We start from the raw sequence: 16,177 nt of genomic DNA on the forward strand, positions 1-16,177 counted from the left end.
AAAGGTTTCTGTGACAATAAAACGTCACTGCTTGGAGGAACACAAAAGCATTTAAAAGGAGGCAGTGTGGATGCTTAAAACAGCCATGATGTTCACCAACAGTATATGAAGTGCAGTAGAGGATGTCAGAGGTTCTTCACCCCCCCCCCCAAAAAAAACAATTAACTGAAAATCGTAGTCTAATAAAAATTATTATACACGGCTATTAAAATCACTACTAGTAATTCACGAGTGTCGAGAGTTTGGCTGGAAGAGTCAAACCTCAGATCAAAAGGTAGACAGATAAAGACCCAGCAATCATGTTGAAGGTTGTGTGGCAACCAAGAGGCCAAACACACTTTTTCTGGAGCTGCACTAAACTAAGGCCTTATTGGAATAACGTGAATCCAATTATTAAAGAGACCATAGGATATGCTGTTTGTAACAACTGTGTTGTGATGTACCTGAACACTGAGGAGGTCATACAAAAAAGAGACATATCTGGCAAAAGTCCTGCTTATAGCCAGCAAAAAAAAAAAGCTACAACAAGAAACTGGTATAACGTTGAACCTCCCAGGAGGAAACAATAATTTGAGATTGTCCACGATATATCTTAATAATGGAGAAAGGAGACAACTGGGAGAAATGGTCCATCAAGTACTTTAATAGTTGAGCTATGGCATGACTGATGTTGAGGTTTCTGTTTATCTTGGTTCAGTGTTATGTTGATGGATGCGTTGTGTGCCGAAGAGGCTTTGTCCAAAACTGAAAATGCAATATAGATTCACAAATAGAAGCCTCATACTATGGATAAACATAGTATTTGCAGATTTCCTACAAAGAGCACTGTGCCTTACCGCCTTATGTTTCAATTATATTCTACTATCGTTTTAGACGAATATTGAGTGTAAATAAAAATATAGATTACATTTTTCTCATGCTGCTGGGAATTAAAATGTAGGCTTCTAATTGTAAATTCACCAATAAAACTTAACCCACGGCCTGTTATAATAAAAAAAACAGATATGTGGCTCTGTTGTATGTAAGTGTCCCAGTAAGCCATGACAACGTGACAGGGAGCCAGCATGAAAAACACCACCACCATGAAACCACAAACAAAAACATCTGTCTGCTACTGTGAAGTCATCCAATTTGAATTGGTTCAGGTTTTGACCAACTGCTCGTTTCTCACCAGTGTAGTCTTCATTGCTCCCGTCTCGACGTCCCACATGCGGATGGTGTGGTCCCATGATGCACTGCAAACTTCCTCACTGTCGAACCACAGGACAGAAGACACCGCCTCGTTGTGTCCAGATAACGTCATCAGGGGCGTCTGTGTCCATGTGAGACAATGTGATCTCTTATAAATCCCTTTACATTCAAAATGCTTGACTAATACATCAGCTTATAAATCATCAGGTTAGCCATATTCCCTATAAATCACTTACCCTGGTGAGGCCAAGCTGTTGAGTCTTCTGTTTCTTCCTCGGCCTGTCAGCAGGCTCTTCAACCTCGTCTGCCTCATCTGTGGGCACTGACAGCGCAGGGAAAAGGAGCTAGCTTGTTAAATTGTTTTGTATTCAGTGATGCTTAGGACGCAATCAATAATTCTGGAAACCTACCTGCAGACCAAATCTTCAACATTTTGTCCCAGGAGCCACTGCAGAACTGTATGGGAGCAACACAAATGCTTTCACTGACAAATAGCAACTGTGAAAGCCCTTGAATTTGCAATAAGCACTATCCATCACTCTTTACCTTTGAGCCAGTGGGGTCTGTGGAAACAGTGTCAACACTCCCTGTGTGTCCCCGACAGCAGTGTCTGGCTTTCACCTTGTTCCTCTCGGAGTTCCACTCCCACAGCAGGATGTTTTGGTCCAGAGAGGCGGTCAGAAGCAGAGAGGTCAGACCATCTGAAGAGATACGTTGGCAGAGTCTTTTAAGAAAGGTTCTCATTGTTATTATTAAAGTGACTGTCTGACATTCTGCCCTGCTCACCTCTTTTGACCCAGGCTACATCTTTCACCACATCTGTGTGTCCAGCCACTGTCAACACTGCCTTGCCCTCTACAGACCAGATCCTGGCTGTCTTGTCATACGACCCTGTTAGGATCCTGCAAAAATAGAAAAGTAAGAAAACCAGGAGATTATAGTATATTTAAAACACAAATTTATTCAGATTACAGCCTGTCGTTGTATAGTTTTTCCACCAGAGGGCACTCTGCAACACGTTTGGAACAAACCACAACGCTGTACTATTTACAAAAAAGAAAGTTTATTTTTAAATTGCTATGACCGAAAGGCCATTAGAAAATGTAAATGCAATACAAAACAAATGAAAAAGTCTGTTGTCTGTTATCTTACCATTCAGCATCTGCATCTACAGAGCTAATCCAGTCATCGTGCATCATACACTCCTCGGGCTCTGGGGCTGTGATCCGCTCTACATACTCTATCTCCACCACGTCTTCCTGAAGCACAGACATACGCACTGATGACCAGATATCAAATCACGTGTTCCCATTTGTCCCTCTTAGGCTTCCCACAAGATAAGGCAGTGAATGCTGAAACAAGCTTTACACAAACTGTCTGTACCATAAGTATAACAGGAACACAGCATTTACACTCAGGTTTAAGCATGGAGGCTGGTCATACCGTCGATATGTCTTCTGCCTCCATATGAGTGGCCAGCGACGATCGCAGGAACTGACCCTTGACCAGGAAGTCGAAATCCACTTTGCTGTGAGAAGCTGCGGAAACAAAAGACAAAATATGCGTTCAAGATGTTACGAGTATTTTTAAGCACTGGGATTTTGTCAGCCATATGACATAATTTAAGCTGAGTATAAACAATAGAAATCTGTGTATATAGTAAAACTTGTTATTAATGTATGGAAAGCCGTTTTAACATTTATTACTTAAAACTTACCAGTAGCTATTTAAAAGCTACTAGTACTTATTTATTAGTCACTAATAACTATTCACATTTTACTAGTGACAATTGATTAGATACTAGAACTTAATATTCAGTTACTAATAACTATTTTTTAGTTACTAGTAACTAACTGCACATCTATTCATTAGTTACTAGTTACCATTTCCATTTTGCTAGTGTCTATTATTTAGCTACTAATAATAGATACCAGTAAAATGGAATTAGGTACTAGTAACCATTTTCACTTTACTAGTATCTATTATTTAGCTATTAGTGCTTTCTTTTTGTTAATAGTAATATTTTCTTTCTTACTAGTAAAAATAAAAAAGTTACTAATGCCATTTGGAATAGTTACTAATGACTGATGAGTAGGTACTAGTATCTAAATAACAGATACTAGTAAAAGGTTACTAGTAACTATTCAATAAGTTACTAGTAACTAATGAATAGATGATATCTGAATTGCAGAGACCCATAGATTTCAATGACAAAAATGTGCAGTTAGTTAATAGTAACTGAGAAATTAAGTTCTAGTATGTCATCAATTCTTACTGCTAGAGCAGGGGAACAGTGGCTAATAAATAAATACTTTTAGCTTTTAAATAGCGACTACTAAGTTTTAAGGAATAAATGTTAAAACGTCTTGACATATTTAATGCTTAAAATTAAATGTGAGTTTACCATTTTTAGCTTCCAGTAGCATGTTGATGACATTACTGAGGTCCTGCACTTCAGAGTTAGCAGGGATGGAGAATGGGACATCATCCACAACATACCTACAAAGAAAGGCCTTCGGTTTGTACCATAGTTTACACATCCACACACACATTTCGCATATGTACATATATATTAAGACACCAAATGACACAGATGCAGCAGGACAGCAGCCAGTCACATCTTTGGATTGTTAGCAATAGCTAGCTAAATCAATATGCGCTACAAACTGTTGGTGGATAACTACAATTAGAAGCTTAGGCAGAATTTACAGAACACATTCATGGCTCAAAGGCGGAGAAGTGCCTCACAATAATGTCGTACTGTTTACTGTAAGTTACAGCTAGATACCCAGACGGCTAACGTTAGCTGCTCCTGTCGTTTTTTAGTTATATTTAATTGGTTTAAGGGAATAAGAGCTCACCTTTTGTTCTCCGTGAAGAACCTCGCTTGTAACTGCGACATTTTTAGCTATGTATTCCTCTTACAGACGACTAAGTTAGCTATATGAATCTAAGCTATGGCTAAGTTGTTCATCTGCTCCTTCACAACACATCTGACGCGCATGTAGTCGTGCCATGTGGTATCAGAGTCAGGCAACTCAGCAGAGCACAGATGAAGCCAATCGATGATATGGATCTGTGCTCCTCCAGTAATGCCTGCCCTGTGACTGCGACATTAAAATACGCCATTAAAAGTATATGTATTCTATTAAACACCACTAAATTATTATTAGAAAATCTACTGTATTGAGTATCAAATACTCAATATGTAGAGATGCAGAGCTATGTTTATGCTATTACATATTATATTACTCGCTTCTTATTTCTGATGCAGTAGTACTGTACACAGCATTTTATTGTTAATTGGTCATGGTGGAGCACATTTGAACTATTTTACACTATTGGGTTGTTTAGTCCATAATATTGCTTGTTTTGTAGGCCTATGTAAAATCTGCATCTTTAAAGTTACTATTAAGCTGTCAAATATTCCATAAGACTTCAGTTAAAAGCCTGGTCCTATTTAGACACCTGTGCTATTTACTGACCTGTTGTGGCTTCACGTTTTGACAAATAAACGCAGGTCAATTAGAAGCCTGGTCGGGTACTATTAATTGAAGTTTTAGGTTACAGTCTCAAATTTGTAATTAAGTACAATACTTTAAAAGTACTAAATTACATTCCACGTATTGGTAATCTAATTGAACACTGGAAAAAGTTGTTGCCGCCCATCTCCAGGACCACCTCAAACATAACAACCTTTTTGAATAATTCCAGTCGGCTTTTCTGCTCTGCACACAGCACAGAAACAGCCTTGGTTAGAGTCACAAACGACCTACGAATGGCAACTGATGCTGGCTTAGCAAAAAGAAAGAAAGAAGTACCCTACAGCAGGCCGATTAGCTCAGATGGTTAGAGCGTGGTGCTAATGACACCAAGGTCATGAGTTCAACCCCCATACTGGCCAGACAACTCGACGTCAGAATCAGAAGGAGCTTTGTTGCCAAGTACCTTCTTACACATACAAGGAATTTGCTTTGGTGTTGAGGTGCTACATACAGCTGACATAAATAGATGTAGAAATATGTAATAAACAAATTCAAGTTATTTATGAAGAATAGAGAAAAATAATACAACTGACAATATAAAAAAATGGAACAACAACCACTTACAATTAACAACAAATATTGTGGCGAGAGGTTTTGGTCCTGATGGACCGCAGCCTCTTGCCAGAGGGGAGAGTCTGAAACAGTTTGTGACCGGGATGGGAGGCGTCAGCTGCTGCAGTCTTTCCTGCTCGCCTCAGAGTCCTGGAGGCGTGCAGGTCCTGAAGCGATGCAAGATTGCAGTCAATCACCTTCTCTGCAGAGCGAATGATACGCTGCAGCCTGCCCTTGCCCCGGGAGTGGGTCTATGATGGATTTAAGGTGGGACAACACAAGGCGCTCCAAAGACTTCATCACCACAGAGGTCAGGGCGACGGGTCTGTAGTCGTTTAGTCCCGTGGTCCTTGGTTTTTTGGGGACAGGGATGATGGTGGAGGCTTTGAAGCAGGCTGGCACATGGCATGACTCCAGTGAGGTGTTAAAAATGTCTGTAAACACCGGAGACAGCTGATCAGCACAGTGCTTCAGGGTGGATGGGGAGACAGAGTCCGGCCCCGCTGCTTTGCGAGGTTTCTGCCTCCTGAACAGTCTGTTAACATCCCTCTCTTGGATGGTAACAGAGGGGGATGAGATGGTGGACTGTGGCCGATCAGTGGTGTGACGGGGGATGGTGTCAGGTCTGTCCCATTGTCTTTCAAAGCGACAGTAAAACTGGTTCAACTCGTTGGCAAGGCGTGAGTCGTTCATGGAGTGGGGGGATTTAGGTTTGTAGCTGCTGATCCGTCTGAATCCTCTCCAGACAGAAGCAGAGTCATTCCCTGAGGACTGGTCTTGTAGTCTCTCTGCATACAGCTGTTTAGCATCTCGCACCGCCTTGCTAAACCTGTACTTTGACTCCTTAAACCTGGCCCGGTCTCCACTCCTAATCGCCTCTTCCTTTTCCAACCTCAGCTGTCTGAGCTTAGCTGTGAACCAGGGTCTGTCATTGTTATAACTCACCCTGCTGCGTGTTGGAATGCAGCTGTCCTCACAGAAGCTGATGTAGGATGTCACAGCCTCTGTAAACTCATCCAGATTGTTGGTAGCAGTCCTGAAAACATCCCAGTCAGTGCAGTCCAAGCATGCCTGAAGATCCTCTACAGCTTGACTGCTCCATTTCTTTGATGTCCTCACTACAGGTTTACAGAGTTTTAATTTCTGTCTGTAAGCAGGAATCAGGTGGACCATGACATGATCAGAGTGTCCCAGTGGAGCGCGTCTAACGGCGAGATAGGCACTGCTAACTGTGGTGTAACAGTGATCCAAAGTGTTCCCCTCTCTGGTTGGACACTTAATGAACTGTCTGTATTTGGGGAGTTCTTGGCAGAGGTTTCCTTTGTTAAAGTCACCAAGAACAATAACAAGGGAGTCCGGGTTTGTCTGCTCCACACACAGTATCCGGTCGGCCAGCATGCGCTGTGCGTCCTGCACGTTGGCGTGCGGCAGAATGTAAGCACCAACCAGAATGAATGAAGCAAACTCACGGGGGGAGTAAAGCGGTTTACAGTTTATGATTAAAAATTCCAGATTAGGAGAACAGTGCTGCTGAATGGCGTTTGCATTGTCCTGCTCACAAGCGAGAGCTTTCCGATTTAAACAAATTCTGCCCCTCTTATGCCAAGTTACAAGGACTTTACACATGACAGGATATCCAGTGACTGTTAGCACGGCGCTAAAAGCTACAAGATCTTGAGTTTGATTCCCAAGCTGGCCACTCTTAGTGCTTTGACAAGACCAGATCACCAAGTGTTGTAAGATGTGAGCAAGGGAAACGGGACCGCGTGGCCTAATGGACAAGGCGTCTGACTTCGGATCAGAAGATTGAGGGTTCGAGTCCCTTCGTGGTTGAAGGCCCCTCCGTTATTTATGGAGAAATACTTAAAGCCATCGCGACAGACCGTATAAGAAGTGAGTATTTTCAAGTTTAAACAATTTGTGCTTGCATAGACTTGGGGGCACTTTGCACACGACTGAACATCCAAAACTTGTCCGTTTCTTTTTTTTTTACTTCTGGAGGACAAATTGTTTAAAAAAAGAACCACAAAAGCAGGCGGCTCAGGTCAAAGGTTTTGAGTGTACTGCTCACCTGGAAGGTGGTCACACATGACTTAACATCCAGTATGGAGCCATTGTCTGTTTTAGTCTGTCCCTGTTGTTTTATGCATTGAATTTTGTTAGCAAAAAGAAAGAAAGAAGCACCCCACAGCAGGCCGGTTAGCTCAGATGGTTAGAGCGTGGTGCTAATAACGCCAAGGTCATGGGTTCAACCCCCATACTGGCCAGTGGTGACCATTTAACAACTCGACGTCAGAATCAGAAGGAGCTTTGTTGCCAAGTACCTTCTTACACATACAAGGAATTTGCTTTGGTGTTGAGGTGCTACACCCAGACAGACATACAGCTGACATAAATAGATGTAGAAATATGTAATAAACAAATGCAAGTTATATATGAAGAATAGAGAAAAATAATACAACTGACAATATAAAAAAATGGAACAACAACCACTTACAATTAACAACAAATATTTGTGGCGAGAGGTTTTGGTCCTGATGGACCGCAGCCTCTTGCCAGAGGGGAGAGTCTGAAACAGTTTGTGACCGGGATGGGAGGCGTCAGCTGCTGCAGTCTTTCCTGCTCGCCTCAGAGTCCTGGAGGCGTGCAGGTCCTGAAGCGATGCAAGATTGCAGTCAATCACCTTCTCTGCAGAGCGAATGATACGCTGCAGCCTGCCCTTGCCCCGGGAGTGGGTCTATGATGGATTTAAGGTGGGACAACACAAGGCGCTCCAAAGACTTCATCACCACAGAGGTCAGGGCGACGGGTCTGTAGTCGTTTAGTCCCGTGGTCCTTGGTTTTTTGGGGACAGGGATGATGGTGGAGGCTTTGAAGCAGGCTGGCACATGGCATGACTCCAGTGAGGTGTTAAAAATGTCTGTAAACACCGGAGACAGCTGATCAGCACAGTGCTTCAGGGTGGATGGGGAGACAGAGTCCGGCCCCGCTGCTTTGCGAGGTTTCTGCCTCCTGAACAGTCTGTTAACATCCCTCTCTTGGATGGTAAGAGAGGGGGAGGAGGTGGGGGATGAGATGGTGGACTGTGGCCGATCAGTGGTGTGACGGGGGATGGTGTCAGGTCTGTCCCATTGTCTTTCAAAGCGACAGTAAAACTGGTTCAACTCGTTGGCAAGGCGTGAGTCGTTCATGGAGTGGGGGGATTTAGGTTTGTAGCTGCTGATCCGTCTGAATCCTCTCCAGACAGAAGCAGAGTCATTCCTTGAGGACTGGTCTTGTAGTCTCTCTGCATACAGCTGTTTAGCATCTCGCACCGCCTTGCTAAACCTGTACTTTGACTCCTTAAACCTGGCCCGGTCTCCACTCCTAATCGCCTCTTCCTTTTCCAACCTCAGCTGTCTGAGCTTAGCTGTGAACCAGGGTCTGTCATTGTTATAACTCACCCTGCTGCGTGTTGGAATGCAGCTGTCCTCACAGAAGCTGATGTAGGATGTCACAGCCTCTGTAAACTCATCCAGATTGTTGGTAGCAGTCCTGAAAACATCCCAGTCAGTGCAGTCCAAGCATGCCTGAAGATCCTCTACAGCTTGACTGCTCCATTTCTTTGATGTCCTCACTACAGGTTTACAGAGTTTTAATTTCTGTCTGTAAGCAGGAATCAGGTGGACCATGACATGATCAGAGTGTCCCAGTGGAGCGCGTCTAACGGCGAGATAGGCACTGCTAACTGGTGTAACAGTGATCCAAAGTGTTCCCCTCTCTGGTTGGACACTTAATGAACTGTCTGTATTTGGGGAGTTCTTGGCAGAGGTTTCCTTTGTTAAAGTCACCAAGAACAATAACAAGGGAGTCCGGGTTTGTCTGCTCCACACACAGTATCCGGTCGGCCAGCATGCGCTGTGCGTCCTGCACGTTGGCGTGCGGCAGAATGTAAGCACCAACCAGAATGAATGAAGCAAACTCACGGGGGGAGTAAAGCGGTTTACAGTTTATGATTAAAAATTCCAGATTAGGAGAACAGTGGTGCTGAATGGCGTTTGCATTGTCCTGCTCACAAGCGAGAGCTTTCCGATTTAAACAAATTCTGCCCCTCTTATGCCAAGTTACAAGGACTTTACACATGACAGGATATCCAGTGACTGTTAGCACGGCGCTAAAAGCTACAAGATCTTGAGTTTGATTCCCAAGCTGGCCACTCTTAGTGCTTTGACAAGACCAGATCACCAAGTGTTGTAAGATGTAGCAAGGGAAACGGGACCGCGTGGCCTAAACAAGGCGTCTGACTTCGGATCAGAAGATTGAGGGTTCGAGTCCCTTCGTGGTTGAAGGCCCCTCCGTTATTTATGGAGAAATACTTAAAGCCATCGCGACAGAGCTGTCCTACAGAAGTGATGTAGGATGTCAAGCCTCTTAAACAATTTGTTGGTAGCAGTCCTGACATCCCAGTCAGTTTGCACATGCCTGAAGATCCTCTACAGCTTGACTGCTCCATTTTTTTGATGTCCTCACTACAGGTTTACAGAGTTTTAATTTCTGTCTGTAAGCAGGAATCAGGTGGACCATGACATGATCAGAGGGTTTTGAGTGTACTGCTCACCTGGAAGGTGGTCACACATGACTTAACATCCAGTATGGAGCCATTGTCTGTTTTAGTCTGTCCCTGTTGTTTTATGCATTGAATTTTGTTAGCAAAAAGAAAGAAAGAAGCACCCCACAGCAGGCCGGTTAGCTCAGATGGTTAGAGCGTGGTGCTAATAACGCCAAGGTCATGGGTTCAACCCCCATACTGGCCAGTGGTGACCATTTAACAACTCGACGTCAGAATCAGAAGGAGCTTTGTTGCCAAGTACCTTCTTACACATACAAGGAATTTGCTTTGGTGTTGAGGTGCTACACGCAGACATACATAGATGACTGACATAAATAGATGTAGAAATATGTAATAAACAAATGCAAGTTATATATGAAGAATAGAGAAAAATAATACAACTGACAATATAAAAAAATGGAACAACAACCACTTACAATTAACAACAAATATTTGTGGCGAGAGGTTTTGGTCCTGATGGACCGCAGCCTCTTGCCAGAGGGGAGAGTCTGAAACAGTTTGTGACCGGGATGGGAGGCGTCAGCTGCTGCAGTCTTTCCTGCTCGCCTCAGAGTCCTGGAGGCGTGCAGGTCCTGAAGCGATGCAAGATTGCAGTCAATCACCTTCTCTGCAGAGCGAATGATACGCTGCAGCCTGCCCTTGCCCCGGGAGTGGGTCTATGATGGATTTAAGGTGGGACAACACAAGGCGCTCCAAAGACTTCATCACCACAGAGGTCAGGGCGACGGGTCTGTAGTCGTTTAGTCCCGTGGTCCTTGGTTTTTTGGGGACAGGGATGATGGTGGAGGCTTTGAAGCAGGCTGGCACATGGCATGACTCCAGTGAGGTGTTAAAAATGTCTGTAAACACCGGAGACAGCTGATCAGCACAGTGCTTCAGGGTGGATGGGGAGACAGAGTCCGGCCCCGCTGCTTTGCGAGGTTTCTGCCTCCTGAACAGTCTGTTAACATCCCTCTCTTGGATGGTAAGAGAGGGGGAGGAGGTGGGGGATGAGATGGTGGACTGTGGCCGATCAGTGGTGTGACGGGGGATGGTGTCAGGTCTGTCCCATTGTCTTTCAAAGCGACAGTAAAACTGGTTCAACTCGTTGGCAAGGCGTGAGTCGTTCATGGAGTGGGGGGATTTAGGTTTGTAGCTGCTGATCCGTCTGAATCCTCTCCAGACAGAAGCAGAGTCATTCCTTGAGGACTGGTCTTGTAGTCTCTCTGCATACAGCTGTTTAGCATCTCGCACCGCCTTGCTAAACCTGTACTTTGACTCCTTAAACCTGGCCCGGTCTCCACTCCTAATCGCCTCTTCCTTTTCCAACCTCAGCTGTCTGAGCTTAGCTGTGAACCAGGGTCTGTCATTGTTATAACTCACCCTGCTGCGTGTTGGAATGCAGCTGTCCTCACAGAAGCTGATGTAGGATGTCACAGCCTCTGTAAACTCATCCAGATTGTTGGTAGCAGTCCTGAAAACATCCCAGTCAGTGCAGTCCAAGCATGCCTGAAGATCCTCTACAGCTTGACTGCTCCATTTCTTTGATGTCCTCACTACAGGTTTACAGAGTTTTAATTTCTGTCTGTAAGCAGGAATCAGGTGGACCATGACATGATCAGAGGGTTTTGAGTGTACTGCTCACCTGGAAGGTGGTCACACATGACTTAACATCCAGTATGGAGCCATTGTCTGTTTTAGTCTGTCCCTGTTGTTTTATGCATTGAATTTTGTTAGCAAAAAGAAAGAAAGAAGCACCCCACAGCAGGCCGGTTAGCTCAGATGGTTAGAGCGTGGTGCTAATAACGCCAAGGTCATGGGTTCAACCCCCATACTGGCCAGTGGTGACCATTTAACAACTCGACGTCAGAATCAGAAGGAGCTTTGTTGCCAAGTACCTTCTTACACATACAAGGAATTTGCTTTGGTGTTGAGGTGCTACACGCAGACATACATAGATGACTGACATAAATAGATGTAGAAATATGTAATAAACAAATGCAAGTTATATATGAAGAATAGAGAAAAATAATACAACTGACAATATAAAAAAATGGAACAACAACCACTTACAATTAACAACAAATATTTGTGGCGAGAGGTTTTGGTCCTGATGGACCGCAGCCTCTTGCCAGAGGGGAGAGTCTGAAACAGTTTGTGACCGGGATGGGAGGCGTCAGCTGCTGCAGTCTTTCCTGCTCGCCTCAGAGTCCTGGAGGCGTGCAGGTCCTGAAGCGATGCAAGATTGCAGTCAATCACCTTCTCTGCAGAGCGAATGATACGCTGCAGCCTGCCCTTGCCCCGGGAGTGGGTCTATGATGGATTTAAGGTGGGACAACACAAGGCGCTCCAAAGACTTCATCACCACAGAGGTCAGGGCGACGGGTCTGTAGTCGTTTAGTCCCGTGGTCCTTGGTTTTTTGGGGACAGGGATGATGGTGGAGGCTTTGAAGCAGGCTGGCACATGGCATGACTCCAGTGAGGTGTTAAAAATGTCTGTAAACACCGGAGACAGCTGATCAGCACAGTGCTTCAGGGTGGATGGGGAGACAGAGTCCGGCCCCGCTGCTTTGCGAGGTTTCTGCCTCCTGAACAGTCTGTTAACATCCCTCTCTTGGATGGTAAGAGAGGGGGAGGAGGTGGGGGATGAGATGGTGGACTGTGGCCGATCAGTGGTGTGACGGGGGATGGTGTCAGGTCTGTCCCATTGTCTTTCAAAGCGACAGTAAAACTGGTTCAACTCGTTGGCAAGGCGTGAGTCGTTCATGGAGTGGGGGGATTTAGGTTTGTAGCTGCTGATCCGTCTGAATCCTCTCCAGACAGAAGCAGAGTCATTCCTTGAGGACTGGTCTTGTAGTCTCTCTGCATACAGCTGTTTAGCATCTCGCACCGCCTTGCTAAACCTGTACTTTGACTCCTTAAACCTGGCCCGGTCTCCACTCCTAATCGCCTCTTCCTTTTCCAACCTCAGCTGTCTGAGCTTAGCTGTGAACCAGGGTCTGTCATTGTTATAACTCACCCTGCTGCGTGTTGGAATGCAGCTGTCCTCACAGAAGCTGATGTAGGATGTCACAGCCTCTGTAAACTCATCCAGATTGTTGGTAGCAGTCCTGAAAACATCCCAGTCAGTGCAGTCCAAGCATGCCTGAAGATCCTCTACAGCTTGACTGCTCCATTTCTTTGATGTCCTCACTACAGGTTTACAGAGTTTTAATTTCTGTCTGTAAGCAGGAATCAGGTGGACCATGACATGATCAGAGTGTCCCAGTGGAGCGCGTCTAACGGCGAGATAGGCACTGCTAACTGTGGTGTAACAGTGATCCAAAGTGTTCCCCTCTCTGGTTGGACACTTAATGAACTGTCTGTATTTGGGGAGTTCTTGGCAGAGGTTTCCTTTGTTAAAGTCACCAAGAACAATAACAAGGGAGTCCGGGTTTGTCTGCTCCACACACAGTATCCGGTCGGCCAGCATGCGCTGTGCGTCCTGCACGTTGGCGTGCGGCAGAATGTAAGCACCAACCAGAATGAATGAAGCAAACTCACGGGGGGAGTAAAGCGGTTTACAGTTTATGATTAAAAATTCCAGATTAGGAGAACAGTGCTGCTGAATGGCGTTTGCATTGTCCTGCTCACAAGCGAGAGCTTTCCGATTTAAACAAATTCTGCCCCTCTTATGCCAAGTTACAAGGACTTTACACATGACAGGATATCCAGTGACTGTTAGCACGGCGCTAAAAGCTACAAGATCTTGAGTTTGATTCCCAAGCTGGCCACTCTTAGTGCTTTGACAAGACCAGATCACCAAGTGTTGTAAGATGTGAGCAAGGGAAACGGGACCGCGTGGCCTAACGGACAAGGCGTCTGACTTCGGATCAGAAGATTGAGGGTTCGAGTCCCTTCGTGGTTGAAGGCCCCTCCGTTATTTATGGAGAAATACTTAAAGCCATCGCGACAGACCGTATAAGAAGTGAGTATTTTCAAGTTTAAACAATTTGTGCTTGCATAGACTTGGGGGCACTTTGCACACGACTGAACATCCAAAACTTGTCCGTTTCTTTTTTTTTTACTTCTGGAGGACAAATTGTTTAAAAAAAGAACCACAAAAGCAGGCGGCTCAGGTCAAAGGTTTTGAGTGTACTGCTCACCTGGAAGGTGGTCACACATGACTTAACATCCAGTATGGAGCCATTGTCTGTTTTAGTCTGTCCCTGTTGTTTTATGCATTGAATTTTGTTAGCAAAAAGAAAGAAAGAAGCACCCCACAGCAGGCCGGTTAGCTCAGATGGTTAGAGCGTGGTGCTAATAACGCCAAGGTCATGGGTTCAACCCCCATACTGGCCAGTGGTGACCATTTAACAACTCGACGTCAGAATCAGAAGGAGCTTTGTTGCCAAGTACCTTCTTACACATACAAGGAATTTGCTTTGGTGTTGAGGTGCTACACGCAGACATACATAGAGCTGACATAAATAGATGTAGAAATATGTAATAAACAAATGCAAGTTATATATGAAGAATAGAGAAAAATAATACAACTGACAATATAAAAAAATGGAACAACAACCACTTACAATTAACAACAAATATTTGTGGCGAGAGGTTTTGGTCCTGATGGACCGCAGCCTCTTGCCAGAGGGGAGAGTCTGAAACAGTTTGTGACCGGGATGGGAGGCGTCAGCTGCTGCAGTCTTTCCTGCTCGCCTCAGAGTCCTGGAGGCGTGCAGGTCCTGAAGCGATGCAAGATTGCAGTCAATCACCTTCTCTGCAGAGCGAATGATACGCTGCAGCCTGCCCTTGCCCCGGGAGTGGGTCTATGATGGATTTAAGGTGGGACAACACAAGGCGCTCCAAAGACTTCATCACCACAGAGGTCAGGGCGACGGGTCTGTAGTCGTTTAGTCCCGTGGTCCTTGGTTTTTTGGGGACAGGGATGATGGTGGAGGCTTTGAAGCAGGCTGGCACATGGCATGACTCCAGTGAGGTGTTAAAAATGTCTGTAAACACCGGAGACAGCTGATCAGCACAGTGCTTCAGGGTGGATGGGGAGACAGAGTCCGGCCCCGCTGCTTTGCGAGGTTTCTGCCTCCTGAACAGTCTGTTAACATCCCTCTCTTGGATGGTAAGAGAGGGGGAGGAGGTGGGGGATGAGATGGTGGACTGTGGCCGATCAGTGGTGTGACGGGGGATGGTGTCAGGTCTGTCCCATTGTCTTTCAAAGCGACAGTAAAACTGGTTCAACTCGTTGGCAAGGCGTGAGTCGTTCATGGAGTGGGGGGATTTAGGTTTGTAGCTGCTGATCCGTCTGAATCCTCTCCAGACAGAAGCAGAGTCATTCCTTGAGGACTGGTCTTGTAGTCTCTCTGCATACAGCTGTTTAGCATCTCGCACCGCCTTGCTAAACCTGTACTTTGACTCCTTAAACCTGGCCCGGTCTCCACTCCTAATCGCCTCTTCCTTTTCCAACCTCAGCTGTCTGAGCTTAGCTGTGAACCAGGGTCTGTCATTGTTATAACTCACCCTGCTGCGTGTTGGAATGCAGCTGTCCTCACAGAAGCTGATGTAGGATGTCACAGCCTCTGTAAACTCATCCAGATTGTTGGTAGCAGTCCTGAAAACATCCCAGTCAGTGCAGTCCAAGCATGCCTGAAGATCCTCTACAGCTTGACTGCTCCATTTCTTTGATGTCCTCACTACAGGTTTACAGAGTTTTAATTTCTGTCTGTAAGCAGGAATCAGGTGGACCATGACATGATCAGAGTGTCCCAGTGGAGCGCGTCTAACGGCGAGATAGGCACTGCTAACTGTGGTGTAACAGTGATCCAAAGTGTTCCCCTCTCTGGTTGGACACTTAATGAACTGTCTGTATTTGGGGAGTTCTTGGCAGAGGTTTCCTTTGTTAAAGTCACCAAGAACAATAACAAGGGAGTCCGGGTTTGTCTGCTCCACACACAGTATCCGGTCGGCCAGCATGCGCTGTGCGTCCTGCACGTTGGCGTGCGGCAGAATGTAAGCACCAACCAGAATGAATGAAGCAAACTCACGGGGGGAGTAAAGCGGTTTACAGTTTATGATTAAAAATTCCAGATTAGGAGAACAGTGCTGCTGAATGGCGTTTGCATTGTCCTGCTCACAAGCGAGAGCTTTCCGATTTAAACAAATTCTGCCCCTCTTATGCCAAGTTACAAGGACTTTACACATGACAGGATATCCAGTGACTGTTAGCACGGCGCTAAAAGCTACAAGATCTTGAGTTTGATTCCCAAGCTGGCCACTCTTAGTGCTTTGACAAGACCAGATCACC

At 45.3% G+C, this 16,177-nt stretch overlaps 1 protein-coding gene and 6 non-coding genes across 7 annotated transcripts; 6 read left to right on the plus strand and 1 right to left on the minus strand.

Annotated features, from left to right (window-relative positions):
- Nucleotides 1-1,126: 1,126 nt before the first annotated feature.
- On the minus strand, nt 1,127-4,213 carry LOC119885106 (ribosome biogenesis protein wdr12-like). The gene is made up of 9 exons (XM_038695347.1): nt 4,053-4,213; nt 3,596-3,690; nt 2,635-2,729; nt 2,344-2,450; nt 1,978-2,093; nt 1,738-1,892; nt 1,602-1,647; nt 1,428-1,513; nt 1,127-1,312 (listed from the first exon to the last, which is right to left on the minus strand). The coding sequence occupies exons 1-9, from the start codon at nt 4,091-4,093 to the stop codon at nt 1,142-1,144; spliced, it is 912 nt and encodes a 303-aa protein (XP_038551275.1). The 5' UTR covers nt 4,094-4,213; the 3' UTR covers nt 1,127-1,141.
- A 2,835-nt stretch (nt 4,214-7,048) lies between these two features.
- On the plus strand, nt 7,049-7,121 carry trnar-ucg. The gene has a single exon. It is a non-coding gene; the product is annotated as a tRNA-Arg (tRNA).
- Nucleotides 7,122-7,481: 360 nt separating this feature from the next.
- trnai-aau lies at nt 7,482-7,555 on the plus strand. Its single transcript has one exon. It is a non-coding gene; the product is annotated as a tRNA-Ile (tRNA).
- A 2,452-nt stretch (nt 7,556-10,007) lies between these two features.
- Nucleotides 10,008-10,081, plus strand: trnai-aau. Its single transcript has one exon. It is a non-coding gene; the product is annotated as a tRNA-Ile (tRNA).
- A 1,562-nt stretch (nt 10,082-11,643) lies between these two features.
- Nucleotides 11,644-11,717, plus strand: trnai-aau. Its single transcript has one exon. It is a non-coding gene; the product is annotated as a tRNA-Ile (tRNA).
- A 1,993-nt stretch (nt 11,718-13,710) lies between these two features.
- Nucleotides 13,711-13,783, plus strand: trnar-ucg. The gene has a single exon. It is a non-coding gene; the product is annotated as a tRNA-Arg (tRNA).
- A 360-nt stretch (nt 13,784-14,143) lies between these two features.
- Nucleotides 14,144-14,217, plus strand: trnai-aau. The gene has a single exon. It is a non-coding gene; the product is annotated as a tRNA-Ile (tRNA).
- The last annotated feature ends 1,960 nt before the right edge of the window (nt 14,218-16,177 follow it).

The sequence above is a fragment of the Micropterus salmoides genome, unplaced genomic scaffold (assembly GCF_014851395.1).
Source record: "Micropterus salmoides isolate LMB-PRFRI ecotype aquatic unplaced genomic scaffold, ASM1485139v1 Ms_hic_scaffold_3933, whole genome shotgun sequence".
NCBI lineage: Eukaryota > Metazoa > Chordata > Actinopteri > Centrarchiformes > Centrarchidae > Micropterus > Micropterus salmoides.